At 50.1% G+C, this 16710-nt stretch overlaps 1 protein-coding gene and 1 pseudogene across 1 annotated transcript; both read left to right on the top strand.

Moving 5' to 3' along the window:
* Positions 1-6976: 6976 nt before the first annotated feature.
* On the top strand, positions 6977-13698 carry LOC129598284 (uncharacterized; annotated as a pseudogene).
* Positions 13699-14655: 957 nt separating this feature from the next.
* Positions 14656-16204, top strand: LOC129598320 (uncharacterized). Its single transcript, XM_055496161.1, has 4 exons — positions 14656-14835; positions 14949-15105; positions 15241-15311; positions 15387-16204. Exons 2-4 carry the CDS (start codon positions 15082-15084, stop codon positions 16012-16014), a joined length of 723 nt encoding a protein of 240 aa, XP_055352136.1. The 5' UTR covers positions 14656-14835; positions 14949-15081; the 3' UTR covers positions 16015-16204.
* The last annotated feature ends 506 nt before the right edge of the window (positions 16205-16710 follow it).

The raw sequence follows: 16710 nt of genomic DNA, 5'->3' as shown, positions 1-16710 counted from the left end.
TATTTCTAAATATTTCGACTCGGCCCCGCGCAGCGGGGCCGTTACCTCTAATTTTTTTAGCCTCCAAAGTTTCGAATTTTAAAAATATCTAGAGATCTGAGTACCTCAATATCTCACGCTCTAAATTGTCTAATTTATATGTAATTTCTAAATATCTAAAAGCCAGCCCGCAGCCCGTTTACCGTATTCACTCAAATAGCGGCTCTGTGAAACTGATGGTAGCTTGGGTATTCACTAACCTCAAAATCTAATAAATATGTATTTATTTTATTTTTATAAATACTGAAGAGCTTGACTGAATGGCTGAAAATTCTTACAATTAGTAGCTTAGATGCAGCCTGCCAGGTCACTTTGGGCAACCGTTAATTGTTTCTCACAAGTTTCCATTAATTCTCGCTAAATGTCGGCTGAATGGTTTTTGTGGGCATTGTGTAAATGATCCCACTCCATTCATTTAATCACGGTTTAAATATTATCGGTCGTACAAAAAAATTCAAGTTTTCAGTTCGTTAGATCGGCAATATAAAGCTACATTAAAAACGTGAAAAAGAACCGTGAAAATTGCAAACAAAAAGAAAAATTGCGGAGGCTTTCACAGTTTTTATAATACTGGTCGAATTTAACCGGAAAGCTTGAAAACTGTCCGCATTTCTACATGTTAAAATATTTTCGTAGCTGGCCTCGCTGGGGTTTATATTTGAAATATTTCACAAAATCGTTTTTATTGCTGTACGAAGTATATTTTGTATTTTTTCATTCTTCCATACCTCGAACACAACTGGTCGCGCGCTAGCGCGACCGATACTTGTATTATTATTATTATTACGGCACAAGAGCAGACAACCCCAAGAGGACTTCAAGTCCGGTCGAACAAAAACAATTTTAAATGCAGGTAAAGAACTAAGACAGATCCACAGATTTGAGTATAAATTTAAAGACAGGTACAGAACTGGCATCGAGAATTTTAGAATGAACAGCAACAATTTTATCAAAAAAACGCATTAAACGCATTTCCAAAGTCCACCCTCCGATTATTTTCTTTGCTCGTGCAACCTCGATCCGTGCCGGCTTCCGCAGATTATGACGCATCGTGTTATCTTTTACTTGGACCATATCCAGGGGACCATGAGGTATGCCGGAAGTTGGAATTTATCTTTGTTCCAGATCTTGAATAGCCACACCGCAATGCTCTGACGCCATCGGTCGAATATGTGAAGAATACCCAACTTCTGATACTGTTCCGGAGTTACCGGCATCTTGTAATCAGTGTTGGTTTTCAGAGCTTTACGTTGCAGTCCGGCTAGCTGTAGCGCTCAGTCGAAGACGTTGCAGACCATACCGGCAACTGGTGCGCGATATGGCAACCGAAGCAGGCGTGATAAAGAGCTTGGCGCTGTGACATGGTGAGCCCTTGTTGTGCTCGCTTAATCATGGCAATGCCAAAATTCCCTTTCCGTTGTACCTTTCTGAACTGCTCATTCCACTTCAGGTGATTATCGATTTCAACACCAGATTTCCCGATGCCAGTTGCCGACCCGTTAATGACAACTTCTGGGTCCGGTTCTGTTTTTCGGTCAGAACATTTATACATCGCTTGGCACTTCTTTCCGTTAACGTGTAGCAGATTCTCTTCCATAACCTGATCAACCGGAACTAATCCACTGTTCAGCTTCGCAGTAAGCGAAATGGCCCGGTACATGCTGTCAAAAATGGGATACATACACTAAAACTTTTGCTTTCGCGCATTCCGAATCACTTTTTTGTAACACTTTATGTCTTTCTAAAGCTGAATGATTTGTATACATTGTTCGGAAAACCATTTGCGCGCGCAACATCCGGTTGCCGAAATATGGTGTATTACAATGGGACAAGACAAGGCAACTTTATTCCCCCAGATTTCTTCTGGCAGGGGCACACCATGCGTTGTGCCGTATGATAATTGAGGATAAGTTAAATCAGTGTTGGTTTTCAAAAGCTAAGCGCTCAGTCGAAGACGTTGCAGACCATAATATTGATAAAGAGCTTGGCGCTTATGAAATCATGGCAATGCCAAAAGTGAACTGCTCATTCCACTTCAGGTGATTATCGATTTCAACACCAGAAAGTTGCCACCCGATGACAATCAGATAAATAACGTGTAGCAGGATCTAATCCACTGTTCAAGTAAGCGAAATGGGTACATGCTGTCAAAAAATACATACACTTTTTTTTTCGCGCATCTGAATCACTTTTGTAACACTTTATGTCTTTCTAAAGCTGAATGATTTGTATACATTGTTCGGAAAACCATTTGCGCGCGCAACATCCGGTTGGCCGAAATATGGTGTATTACAATGGGACAAGACAAGGCAACTTTATTCCCCCAGATTTCTTTCTGTGTCGTTGTGCCGTATGATAATTGGAGTAAACAAGAAAATAAATCAGCAAAAGAATTTTAGATAACACATACCGAGTATGCTATGATAGTGAATGGGCGATGGTCGTTTATGAAACAGAAATAACATTTTCACAAAAGAATTTTTCTCATACGATTAAGATGTCGAGTACCGTTTTCTTGCAGATAAAATCAGTGACGAAAGCGTTTCAGCCACGCCACGACTGCCACTGCACTACGCTCAAATATTTGCAATCACCGCCATACAAGGGTGGCTGTACCATCGTCGTGTAAGAAGTTTATTTAAACCAAAATAAATTTAGTTTGAAGACACCAGCTTCAAAGAACGAAAAAAAAATCCGTTGAATATAAACTTACCTGAATTGAATTAACAGCCGCAAATGCGGTGATGGTACAGCCACCCTTGTATGGCGGTGATTGCAAATATTTGAGCGTAGTGCAGTGGCAGTCGTGGCGTGGCTAAAACGCTTTCGTCACTGATTTCTTTACGAGACATTTGCAAGAAAACGGTTCAAGCTTTTTTAAAAATTTCAAGTACTCTGTAAAGGGTACATTCTGTTTAATCGTATGAGAAAAAAATCCAAACGAAAATCGGTTTGTGGAAAATGTTATTTCGGGTGTTTCACTTAAACGACCATCGCCCATTCACTCATCATAGTGTTTCACTTAAACGACCATACGGGTAGTAGCAAAAACAGCACTTAATATAAAATAAAATTAACAAGTGACACAATTATGTTATACATGGAAGTCAGATTTAGTACATTCGGTTGCATTTGCATGTACGTTAAGGAGGAGGTAACAGTAACATTTCACCGCTAACGTACTTTGCGACCATCTTTCAAGATTTGGTTTAGAAAATTGCTTAAACAAAAGAACAAAGATTTCTTGTTCTCATTTGGTGTAGCTTTGCTTTGTAACACCTTTTTCATTGTTTCAGTTATCCCGCCGTCGGGTATCGTGAGGTCCAGCGCAGCTAGACGCTCCTTCAGCTTCTCTCGGTGTGGGAAATATGCCGGGCAATCGTTCAAAGCATGCTGCTCGTCTTCCACGATCTTGCAGAAGGTACATAATCGCTCCTCTCGTGGCAGATCGTTCCATCTTCCTTTCTCCACAGCAAGGTAGTGGTTTGAGGTCAGCAATTTTATCGAGTTTCCGCTGATGGTTACGGACGAGTCTTTTAGGAGGTCGACTTCTCTGCTTTCGGGTAGGCACTGAAACATAAACATCAACCTGCTGCTCTTGGCAGCATTATCCTGTACTGACTGAAATAAGTTCGTCCGGAATTCTTTCTCGAGTCTGGTCATGATGTCTACGGAATTAAATTTCCTTAATTGATTTCGAATGTCTTCAAGAGAATTCTTTAAGTTAATTTTTAAGTCTTCCGGTAATTGTTTAAGGGCGTTTGTAAGCCAACAACGTGATCTGCTTCTACCAACCAAACTACTTTCTTCAAATGCCGCTCGTAGAAGAGTGCCCTCATTAGCGTGACTGATCTTCTCGAGACAACGCATCTGCTGCCTTATTTGTCTAAGACTCAACGGTAACAGATTTAGGACGTACAAAATCGCCTGGGTGTTCGTTGTGTTTCTGAGACCAAAAACCCTTTTGGCATAGGAGATTTGCCCTTTGTCAGTTTCATTGTTTTTCCCGCATAGTTCCGACCCGTATATCGCAATGCTTCCCACGACCGCTTCAAAAATTGTTTGCGCAGTTTTCCATGTTTATCCGCTTTTCAAACCTGACAATTTCTGTCTGGCCGTGTTGTATCCCGTTTTCACTCGTTCTGTTAAATGGTTAGCCGATTTCTTAAGGTCACAGTGCTCATGCAGTATAAAGCCCAGATATCGGAACTCTCGCACCTGCTCTATTGTTCGCCCGTTACTAAATTTCGATACGACAAGGAATTACTTTTACAAGGAATTACTTTAGGTTCACTTTCGACTTTATGGCCATGTGTCTTTTACAGCAAAATTTCAAGAAGATCGGGTGATAACCAGACTTTTGGTGCACAACAATGCATTTAAACTTTTCACCTATTGCAATACGCCTTATCTCGGCAACCGGATGTTGCGCGCGCAAACGGTTTTCAGAATGATGTATACAAATCATTTGGCTTTAGAATAACATAAAGTATTACAAAACAGTGATTCGGAGTGCGCGAAAGCGAAAGTTTTAGTGTATGTATCCAATTTTTGACGCTACGTACCGGGCCATTGTCCTTAATTTGCCATGACATAACCAGTACCACTGCCAGTACCATTACATAGTATCACTACCGGTAACACTACCAGTATTAGTAACATTAATTAGTACTACTCTGCGGTACGAATCGCGGTTGGTCTACGCCTGGGAGCTCCAGTCATCACCCTCGATCACCGCTGTGTTTGCGATGATTGGGCGGATGTCCGTGGTTACCATGGCTTAAGCTGCAAGAAAAGCCGCGGACGAATCCCTACGCATAAATGTCCGAACGCTATTGTGAAGCGCAGTCTCACATCGGCTGGCTTCGAAAGCGAGTTAGAACCACAAGGTATTTTTCCAACAGACAACAAGCGCCCAGATGGCGCTACCTTGACACCATGGGAGAGAGGACGGATGTTGGCATGGGACGTCATTTGTGTCAGCACAATGGCTATATCGCACATCGTAGCGACATCCGCACGCGCAGGAGCTGCAGCAGCACAAGCCGAGCAGGCTGAGATCGAGAAATACCGTAATATCGGCCAGGACTACCTATTCCGTGCGCTGGGTTTTGAGACGCTCGGACCGCCCGGACCGGATGCTGCCCGCATGATTACGGAATTAGGACAGAAAATATGAAAGGAAACCGGCGAAAAACGAGCCACGGAATATCTTCGCCAGCGGATCAGTATCGAAATCCAACGTGGAAATGCGGCATCGATCTTGGGGACAGCGCCGATGGGAGCGAAATTAGATCAATTTTTCTCTGTGATTAGGCCGCCTCATGTCGATTGATGCTTAATCCTTAATGAGTGATCGATTATTGTAGCACACTGTGTACAATTACAATGAGATCGTACTACCCATTGTCCGGGTGCGTCTGCTGTACAGAGTACGCACAGTAACGCAATCGTACGTACAACACATACACCACAAATAGAAGCATACTTGAGTAACGCAAAGCATATACCATATTAATTTTTCTAGTGTGCAATTATGTACTTACTCTACTGTCGATCCTACAGCTCAGCTAGATGTAATTGAATACAGTTGATGTTTCATGAACTTTTTGTGAAATCAGTAAAATTTATTGTGAATCTGTTTTGTGGAATTAGTTTAAAATTTAATATTAATTTATTTATTGTGATAGTCTTGAGGATTTTGCAGTACAGTGTAAGCAACCGCGCATGCAAAGTTAGTTATTCCGGCGGCTCTACTGCTCTTTAAGTGATGGTAATTTTCTCATTGGAATTGGTCTCACCGTCTAACATGTGCACCTGTGGAGCATGTTAGCGCATATATATATATATATCTGTGGTATGTTTGTGTGCGTTGTGTTGTATATATACATATCATACATATTGTGTTGTTGCTGTAGAATAGGTTTTCCGATAGAAAACTTGATAGGTTGAGTGAGAGTGTATGCCAGCCGTATGGCAAGTAGAGTCCGTAAATCGTCACAATTTTGGCAGCGAAACGAAAAATTTTGTCGTACTGAGCAAACGTAACGAAACTTAACTGCACGCTTCCTGTCCCATAAAATAACGAACCTTGACGAATTTATAAAATATTTGAGCGCAACTTAACGATAACTTTCGATATTTTTCCGTAAAAAAAACTGAACGCAACGAAATCGCAAAATACAAATCACAGTAGTAAGCGTTCCTGGGATTAATTTTATTTATCTGAATTTTCTATGTCGTTCCACATCAAAAATAGTAGATCAGATCATCAAGCTTCTATGAAAATTGCAGCTTGCACTTTTGCAGTTCACTAGTGCCGTTATGATTTGCAGTGCTGTGAAGCTATAAACAACATGTGCTTGCGAAACACTAGTGCAGTGTCTAGAACTGGGAGTTTCGCAAAGCGTCAGATTCACTGTGTACAATAGGTTGCAGCTTCCAGTGTGCGCTTATGAAGGAGACCCTGTTCCGGGCGCCCAAAACACTGAATTATTTGTCCAGGCGCAAGAGACGCACGCACGAGTGCGGCTGGCGTACAATTGGAAAATAATTTATTTTATTTTCTAAATTCCACATCGGTATCTTTTTGACGAAGAGAAAGCGACTCCAAAATTTCAATATAACTTCGCGAAGCGAGAATACATTTTCTTATAACGAAACTTAACGAAGCGGTGCTCAGAAGTCCGTAAAACATGCGCGGGGCTTGACGATTCGTTTCGTTAACGTTCGTTAAGCTTCGTCAAAATGACGATTTACGGACTCTAATGGCAAGCAATGCCATCGATCGCTGTCACATATTACTGTACAATCTAGCGAAGAAATGTACGAGTACCACAATAATAATTGTGTATCGGTACAATGTGCTGTGCGTGTGCAGTGGAGCGTAGCGGCGGTGTTCGTTGGGAACTGGGGAGAGTGGGAATATAAGGCGGAAGGGCAAGCGGCTTGCATTAGGCATGTGCCCTGGGATACACGCCAAGCCGGGCCGGGGTATGCATGCAGTACATGTACAGCTAGTGTCTCCTGATATGTGTCCCGATTCCCGACCCGGGCCGAGCCGGCAACGTCATGGCAGCAGGCAGCGACACTGTCTCCATACAGCCACATCAGCTGTACATGGAACAGCTCAGCCGCGCCGGTCGGTTGTAGCATACTGTGTGTTTGCAGCGAGTGGAGCTGGTTATTAGCTGATGGCATACTTCCCTCATTATCATCCTAACTGCCGCTCTAATTTCCTCCCGGCCTCCCCGAAGACTTGCTCTCAGCGAGGCCGTGCGTCACTCGTACAAGTACGCCGCTGAGTACTGTATTATTCGTCGCCATGGGCCGGATCGACAAAATACGTGTGCCCGTGTCCCTTGCATATATATATGCAGATATACATAGTGTACTGTAGATATTCACCCGTTTATTGTACAGGCAGTATTACAGCGGGTACAGCTGCCCTGCCTCGGCATGAATAATACAGCCGCCCACTTCATATAGGCAATACGTCGTAATATTCTGCAGCGATGCAGCGGCGGGCGCAATTGCAAGTGGGACAGGACCGAACGGGACAGGATAGATATATGGAACAGGACAGGAAAGATGAATGATTTATAATCACACTACTGTACATGCCGGCTCGCTCCGCAGCGGATCGGATCCCTACAGCCTGCAAGTGCTACGTTGCAGCTGCTGTACAGGACAAACGTTAGCGCTCAGCAGCCGCGCAGCCCTCATCAACCTGTTCTCTTCCGCGAGTACCATTCAACCGACACAAGCATATGTGCATTGTGCAGCGCCGTAGCGTCAGGCTAGCCACTTCCGCCCGTTAGCGCTAGTGCCAGCGTTGCTGTTCCTATCATTCGCTGACGGCTATTGACGCTTCTGTCGATATAAAGGATTTATTATGTTTGCGGACGCTCACACGTGGATAAGGCGTTTGTATTTGTTTTCCTCAATATGACGTTGTTGAGGATGTTGTGGATATAGAGGATTGTCAGGAGCGGGCATGCAGCAGCAGTCGAGAGGCACGGCCGCGGCGGCGGCGGCGTCCAGCGCCCTGCTGGAGGTGGAGCTGCGGCGGGACTCCTTCCAGGAGAGCTTCGGCCTGGAGATCTCGGGGGGCCGCGACGCGGGCCCCGGCCGGCCGCTGCAGGTCTCCGACGTGTACGTCAACAGTCCCGCGCAACGTGCCGGCCTGCAGCCGCGCGACATCATCCTGGCCGTCGACGACATCGCCGCCCGCGGCCTCTCGCACGCCGACACCGTTGACGTAAGTCCCTAACCTTTTAATCTACCCTTGCACCGCCCGTTTAACGCGCTTTAAAGCTGACTGGCTTGACCTTTAACCGCTGTAATTAAGGGCCGCTCAGGTGACTGCACCAAAATTAAATTATATTTCCGTCGCTTCGTTAAGCAATAACCGGTTACTGCGTTCCTAGCATACAATTCCCACGCCGTAGTTAGCGTGGGAACGCGCTGATTATCGTGGCTAATTAGCTTCTTTGCACGGGCGTCGCGGCGGGTTAATTGCAGAGGGAAGACGCGTGTTAGTTTCTGTTGGATGGCTATATTGGGTAGATAAACGGGGTCCGTTTAGCATATGTGCTCTGCCGGCTGGTGATTAGCCGGATCCAATCGGGTCGGATCCAATCGATAGGAAGACAATGTTGGAAAGCCGTGTGTGTAGTGTGTTCGGTTGTGTACGGTATCCATGCGCGTTAGCGTCCGCGTCAGCGCTGCCTGCCGCTGGTCGCCTGCGCCGCGGGAAGCGAGAACGGCGAGAACGCCGGGAACGAGTGAAGAGGCCAATACAAACGTTGCCAGCACAAGCACGCGGGAAATTAAACCGCCTGTGCATGTGCAGAGCTACCGGGATGTACAGATATACATATGTTACGATATGTATATGCGCAGTATCGACCTGTTTCCATAATCAAGTGGCGTCCCCATTCAGCCGTCGCTGCCCGGGCCTGAATAATTAACCGCATATCTACCTGTCGGTTATATTAACGAGCGGCACCTGAACACGACAATGGGCCGCGCCAAGTGGCTCCTTGCGCTCTCGACTTAATCAAAACACGGCCATCGACGCCGCTCATTATGCCGCCGCTGCCGGCGTCAGCGCTGCCGTTCCCGCTTAAACAAGTGCAGGCAAAAAAACAGGAGTGTCTGGTTGTGTTGATCCTGACCAGGCATCATACCCATCCATCACGGATGGATAATGCGGCTAAATGAGCGTTTTATGTGGCGATTTGCCGCTTGGCAGGCTGCTGCGCTTCCGGCCGGCGTTTGACGCATCTGTCGCTGCCGCACACTCGGTATCTGTACACGTAACGAGGCAAACCGGGATGCAGCCTCAAACGAGACGGATGCGTAAATAGCCATTATAGACAATGCACAGCTGCTGCCAATTGGCGAATTGGCGAATGGCGGCTGTCAGGCAGCCTGGTGCACAACGCGCGTTACGACGCTGCAGCCAGCACAATCACTCATTTGCCGCAACGAGGATGAGTGGCCGTAATGAGCGGCGTATTGATTGCGCCCGTGACGACGCGGACGAACAACAGCGTCCGCGTCCTCATCGCATTTCCGCCCGGCGGATATTTGCCGTATTCGCCGTATTCGCCCTATTTGCGCACTCGGCCCGGCCGCGTTTTTTATCGGCGCCTAATTTCGCCAGACAATGTGTTTGCGCAAGGGAAAAAATCGTTATTGGATACGGGCTCTGTTCCGGCTGGCCGAATGCAACAGAGGAGAACAGGCCGTTTAATGCGCTGGCACTCTATCTGCTGCGCTGCAGCTGCATTATTCAGGAATCAGGATGTATCCAGTGCGCACTTATATAATATATACGCATGTATGCAGCGCCGGTACACAATGCCAGCCTGCGATATCGCTAATCCAATTAGGCGCCAGAGCACAATGCCCGCCCGCCACGGACACTGCTTCCGGACAATTAGATTAATCAGTCCGCGCATATGCATCCGCGTCCAATACATCCGCGGGCGCAGTGCAGCGTCGTTTCTTGTTCTGTGTGCAGTCACGCACTCCACGCTTCTTAGCGCCAGCTGCTCTACTTAATCCCGCGAATTACATGTGTGTATATATGCGTCTCTTGGCTAGATCATCCGCACCGCCCTCGACATCCGCCTGAAGATTGAGCGCCCCTTCCGCGGCCCCGACGACGACGACACCGAGGGTTTCGTCCACACCGACGCCGACATGACCGATCTGGAGGCGGCGGTGTCGCGGCGGCGGCGCACAAGCGAGCGCGGAAGACCGGCGCCGCGCCGCCATCGCCGCTGGCGCCGTCGGTGCCGCTGGTGGAGCCCATCGTCAACGGCACCCCGCGGGGCTCTTCGCGCGACGGCAGCGTGGCCGGCCGCGGGGCGACGACGCTGAACAACGGCTCCTACGCCTGGATCGACGTCCAACGCCAGCCCTGCTCGCCGCCGCCCGAGGAGGCCGACCTGCAGCTGGCCGACGACGCCGGGATGTATCCCACCCGCAAGGCGGCGCTCCTGGTGTCCGACGACGTGCATCTGGGACTACTGATCCGCGGGGGGTCCGAGTACGGACTGGGCGTGTACGTGACGGGACTGGATAAGGCTTCCGCGGCGGAAAATGCTCAACTCAAGGTAAGGCAGTTTTTGCCCACGCTAAACAACCATGGGAAACGTGACTATATTGTGCCAGGTCGGTGACCAAATTTTGACGGTGAATAACTACGACTTCCGCCACATCAGCCACAGCCGCGCCGTCCGCGTCCTGCGCACCCACCGCCACATGACCCTCACCGTCCGCCACGTCGGGAAGCTGCCGTACGCGCGCCGCCTCAGTCCGTCCACCACGACGCAGAGTCCCAACAAGCTGGTGGCCCCCGTGGCCTCCGCGCCCATCTCCGCCTCCCCGGTGACCCTGTCACCCAAGCCGGCACCCGCCGCCGGACCAGCCAACCCCTCCTTCGGCCACTTTTACGACTCCCTCCACGAGGAGATCATCCGACTGACGCGGGAAGCCAACCAGGACCTCCTGACCGAGTACCGCGAGCCGGATCCCACGTTGGAGCTGCTCCGGAGTCTGGGGCTGCACGATGTGGAGGTGGACGACTACAACCACGACATCCAGGCCCAGCTGGAGATGCTGGAGTCTGATTGGTCGGCGACGGCCATGACGGCTAACCGTCACGGGAGGACGAAGCAGCAGAGGGGTATAATGACGCCACTGGTGACCTTTGTGCCGGCTAACCTTGTCTCCGTTGCAGAGAAATCGGAGATTAATGAGCACTGGTTGCGGGTGGTGGAGAATAGTGCGGAGACGTTGTTGGACGACGACAGCCAGAAGGAAGCGTTGATGTACTTCCTGAACGAGTACATCAACGGGACGGTGGAGGTGGACGCCCTGGTGCTGTCGCTCTTCCACCTGATGGACTCCACGCATAAACTCCCCCTCCTCGACGACATCCGCGCCGTCATCGCCCCGCCGGACATTGCGCGCTTCGACTCCCTGACCTCCGGGATGAAGGCCGAGTGGATGATGTCGCCGGCGAAACTCTTCGCCAACATCACGCCCTCCACCTCGCAGCTGGCCTTCATCACGCCAACGGACACCACTCCACCGCCCGCACTCCCCTCTCAAATCCGCACTCAAATCGCCCAGTGTCTCCATGTCTTTCCCGGACACCCCGGTCAATCCCTACTTAATGGGACTACCGGCCATTCCCAGCAATAGTCAGGTCAACCTGGCGCCGCCCTCCCCAGCCAGTCGGGGCGCTCCTGGCCCCGTCCAACGGACTGGGCTGGCCCACCGAGACGCTCCTGACCCCGGCGCCGGTCACCCAAGTATTAGTGCACACGCCGGTGACGCCCACCGTCACCAAGTTCGTCTACGACGCGCCCAACATCGAGATGGACATGTTCGGCCAGCACAGCCACGCTCCGGTGATGACCAGCATCACCGCGCCCACGCCTACGCACATCCCTCCTCCTCACGGCAGTCCGCACCACCTCCCGGGAGCGTACATGGCGCCGGGTCCTTCCGTGCCGCCACTGATCCCGGGGCGGAAGAGCCACTCCACGGAGAACGTTCCCTCGCAGGGAATGACCAGCGCGTCGGCTTATGACTTCCGGGGCGACGGCTTCGGGCGGTACCACCACCCGCAGCGTCCGGGATACGCGGGAATGGCCGGCGGGAGTTCCTACAGCATCCACGATCCCTACATCCCGCCAGGTTCGCTGGAACTCCGCCGGTCACCACAACCGCCTCCCGGTAGACCAAAGCCCGACCGCGAATTTCCCGTTAACCGCGGACGACGAGCCTCGCACTTCCAGCCGGAAGGCATCGGCGGACGCGGCTCGGTGGCGCACCTGTACCCGCCGCAACTGTCGCACACCTCCCGCTGGCACAACGCCGCGGCCCACAGCCGGGAGCGGGACAGCTCGGAGGGCCACATCGAGTGGGAGCGGCGCCCGGCCAACGACGGGTCCATCTCGCCGGTGTACTCCTTCCGGAGTCGCAGCAACAGCGGCGATCTGCACTCCGAGCGCGACTACCCAGCGGGAACGCACCGCAAGTTCTCCTACGACGACGACATGATGTCGACGGTGGACATGCTGCCGTACGCGGCGGCCAAGCAGCGCCCCTTGACGCTGCAAGTGCCGGTAAATTCTGATTTAACTAGTACATAAAGGTCAACATGTAAAAAAAGGTGCTGTTTAGCTGGAGAACAAGATCGGGCCGGCGAAAGGCGACGCCAAGACGCCGGTGGTCATCGAGACGGTCACCGTCAAGAAGAACGCGCCGGTGCTGGGCATCGCCATCGAGGGCGGCACCGAGACAAAGCAGCCGCTGCCGCGCATTATCAACATTCAGGTAAGCGAATAATATGCGATAAATATTATCATTTCAATAAGGTCATCGTTTGTATTAAGAACCATCTGATATGTATAACGTTTTTAGCCGAAAGGGTGCGCCCATTTGAACGGACGGCTGAAAGTGGGTCACGTGATCCTGTCGGTGAACGGGAAGAAGCTGGACGGCCTAAACCACGCCCAGGCCGTCAATCTAATCACGGAGACCTTTTGGACAAGGCCATCGACAAGATGGAGTTTGTCGTCAAGGAGGTCAACAAGCTGGAGTCGTCCGGTTAATTGAATGTGTTTTTTGTACAGTGACTCATGTTGTGTTCCGCTGGAGCGGAAGAGCGCCACTGCGGCCCGCTCCCACACTGTCGAGGTGATCCCGTCATTCCCGTGGCGTTCAATTTATTTTGTGTTCATTTGCGTCGTTTCTGCTGTGATCGATTGCTCTCGTCTGGCTGGCGTATTACGCACGTACTGTAAAGTATACTCGCAGCGCGATTAATTTCACGGCCAGATGTGTACATTGGGTAACGTTTTATTGCGCGCGTTTTTTTTGCTGCTTGTATCCGCGATAACACGAGGAAATTGTCTTGTTGAGTAAACATGACGATACTGATGCTAACGGGCCTGGGCGCGCCACTCTGAATAATCACCCCATTCCCATGAATCCCATCGATCCGTATTACAGCTCTACCTACTCTGTATTATGGGAAAAAACTGTGCGCCATAAGCCACGCCTGCGGCTGCTTTCCATTGGCAACAAGGGACGTTATTGTATGTACATGATGCTTTATCGATTTGTTTTCATTACGGCAATCAGTTACAGTACAGTACTGTATCAGTTGTGGATTATAATATCTCACCGGTCAACCGTTTCAGTACTTTTAGTCAAAGCATAATTAATTAGTAAACTGAAAATTCTTACCAAGTTTAGTGATTAATAATAAAATAAACACTGAAGTTTATTAGCACCCTAGTACAACTACGTACTGTATAATGTATATCGCACGCAGAAGCAGGTACTGCAAAGTACTGTACAGCTGTTCGTATCTGTACACACAAAGTAAGATTATTGTACTGTACTGTAATCCAATCAGCGAAGCGGAAATGATTAGGCAGGAAAGACAGCCGTTCAGTGAGCACTGAGCAGCGTATGAATGAGAATTAATCATAATGAGCGGAATGATATTAATGTCGGGCTTCGGTAGAAACCTTGGCACTGTGCGAGGATCTGCTGCAATAGTGCCGCTTCGGAAAAGGCGGGTCGGGTCGGCTTAATTTCGCAGGTCACGTACAGTCCAGGTATCGACTTATTCCAGCTCTCATCGCAACGCTGGACGACGTGATCGGGAACTTTCATAGCCTTTACGCTGTTCTCCTCTTTGAGGTTGGGCTGCGCTAGTGCGCATGCGGCGCCATGCGCAGCGGAGGCCGAATGCGCAGTGCATAAAGGTGAAGCGCATCCAAGTTGAAAGCTGAGCCAACTGAGCCAATTAAGGCCGTGGAAGGGAGCTTCCGTTGTCGGCAAGGGATTTTCCAGCTGCGCCACCCACGCCCCTGCGGGCTGACTGGACGGGGGACATAGCTAATTAGTCAAATTACAATCGGATAAGTAAAAAGAGCAAATTACAGGAACAACAGAATGGATCAGAGGCGTTGCGAATCTGCGATACTGGAAGCTGCAGTTGCCTTGTTGACTGCTGCTGGATTCGAGCGACTGGATGACCTTGTGCGCTGCATACTGGTGTTAAGACTAAATTTTGCGGAATGCTAGGAGTTTGGGCGGTCGTTGGTGGCTGTCGCTGACAAAGGGATCATGCGCTAACGCGGGCAAGTTCGTGGCTGTTCAGTTTCGAGGCGAGCGTACTCAGCGTAGCGGGACAACTAGCCAGCCGCCCGCGGAGCCCGCAGTAACCGAGCCCCGCGCTGTCTCCCGTCCCGCTCGGTACATTACATCCAACAGATTCCTCAGTATTGAAGTGACTCGAATTCGATGTTGATGATCAATTTCCATTGGATACCTATTACCTACCGTACTCTATCCGTTCTGCAGTACAGAGTCGCGGTGCCAGCGGAAGACGCCGGCGGTGACAGCACGCCGGAAGCGGATGGCGCTGCGTTGAAGCGCGCCGAGCTGCAGCGGCTGGTGGAGCTGTATGAGAATCTCGGGACGACCGGTGTTGCTCCGCCGATGGATGCCTGGGAGCCGGCCGCGGTGGGTAATAGACTAATTGGTACCGCCATTGGCATAGCCGCATAGATGTCACATTGTCACTTCCTTTGGGCTACTCATCCTTTACTGGCTGCATTCCACATCGACAACATCATGACACTTTTTTCTGCATTACAGGGCGTTGAAATCAACATGTGGGACATCAAGCTGGCGTTTCGGGATCGTCGACTGGAGCAAATGCGGGCCGAGTGAGCGCCGTTCGGAATTCATTGCCTTGAACGTAGCGCATATCGATGCTGGCGCTTAATTGGTGCTGTTTGTAGGGAGACGGGAATTCTGACCCGGGCGGCGCGGCAGGGCCTCCAGCAGGCGGCCGACGCCTCCGGTCCGCTGCACTTGTCCGAGGCCTGGCGCACCGCGGTGCACAGCGTCCTGCGCATGGAAGCCGGCAACTGCTGCTACCTCGTCGAGCCCTGGAACAACGCCATCAACGAGGAGGCCGACGGGCTGCGCTGGCTGCGGCCTTTCGTCATGGTCTTCCAGTGCACCGCGGGCCGCGCCCCGGCTCGCAGCCTGCAGATCGTCCTCGTCGTGCTGGGCGGCCCGCGGTGCTCCCGGGAGACCTTCAGCGACATGGAGGCGACCCTGGGCGACGTGCACGCCTTCCTGGCCGCGAAGGAGCACGCCGCGGACCAGCTGGCCTACCTGCTGTACCGCGGTGCCCACTTCGTCTGGGGCCTCCATCGCCGCGGTCAGCCGCCGTCGCGCCGCTGCGACGAGCCGAGCTCGACGCCCGCCAACCCACTGCCGACGAGGCGCTGCAGCAACTCTACCAGCACATCACCGCCGTCACATTTTGATCGTTTTTGCAGCGACTCCTGTTGTGCGTTCGTTGGAATGGGAACGCGGCAGTGTCCACGTGATCCCGCCATTCTCGCGGCGTTCGATTAATTGTGTGCAGTTTACTTCCGTCGTTGCGGCTGTGATCGATTGCTCATCTGGTTGGCGTATTATGTACGTACAGTATTGTATACTCGCACTGCGATTAATTTTCACGGCCAGATGTGTACATTGCGTGTTTTATTGCGCGCCTTTTTTTGCTGCTTGTACCGGCTGATAACATGAGCCAAGTTTTGTTGAGTAAACATTACGCTCCTGAATCAGTCCTGATGATGCCGGGCCTGGGCGCATCACTCTGAATAATGCCAAATCGATCGGTTATTCGGTTTTATATAACCGTGCGCCACAGGCCACGCCTACTTCCCATTCGCCCCACAAAATGCTTGATCGATTTGTTTACTTGTTTTCATTATTGCTATCAATTCAGCGTATCTCACAATATCTGAATAGCTAAAATAAATGCAATAAAAATCTGTAAAAGATAATGAAATTTTAAAAAAAATTAAAAATATGGATAAAGTTATAAACTATTGTAACTTAAACACAAGCAGCAACTTTAACTTTTACAGCAAACGTGTGATTGTATTGCAGTACAGTAAATCGCTAATTTCAATAAATTTACTCTGACTGAATAACGTGACAAAACAAATTGCATAATAAAGTCACAAACAGCAAGAACAAAAGTGGTGTTTTCGTGGCGCCTGCTAAAGTTTCCAGTACCAGCCAACGCACTGGAAAGAGGCAGTG

The sequence above is a fragment of the Paramacrobiotus metropolitanus genome, unplaced genomic scaffold (assembly GCF_019649055.1).
Source record: "Paramacrobiotus metropolitanus isolate TYO unplaced genomic scaffold, Prichtersi_v1.0 Parri_scaffold0000119, whole genome shotgun sequence".
In the NCBI taxonomy this organism is placed as follows: domain Eukaryota; kingdom Metazoa; phylum Tardigrada; class Eutardigrada; order Parachela; family Macrobiotidae; genus Paramacrobiotus; species Paramacrobiotus metropolitanus.
This window is presented reverse-complemented; position numbering and strand designations above follow the sequence as displayed.

Bases quoted from the DNA above. Each gene is read 5' to 3' on its own strand.
- LOC129598320 (XM_055496161.1), top strand. From the start codon at position 15,082: ATGGATGCCTGGGAGCCGGCCGCG. The intron at 15,106-15,240 runs GTGGGTAATAGA...TCTGCATTACAG, and splicing joins ATGCCTGGGAGCCGGCCGCG to GGCGTTGAAATCAACATGTG. The intron at 15,312-15,386 runs GTGAGCGCCGTT...TGCTGTTTGTAG, and splicing joins CTGGAGCAAATGCGGGCCGA to GGAGACGGGAATTCTGACCC.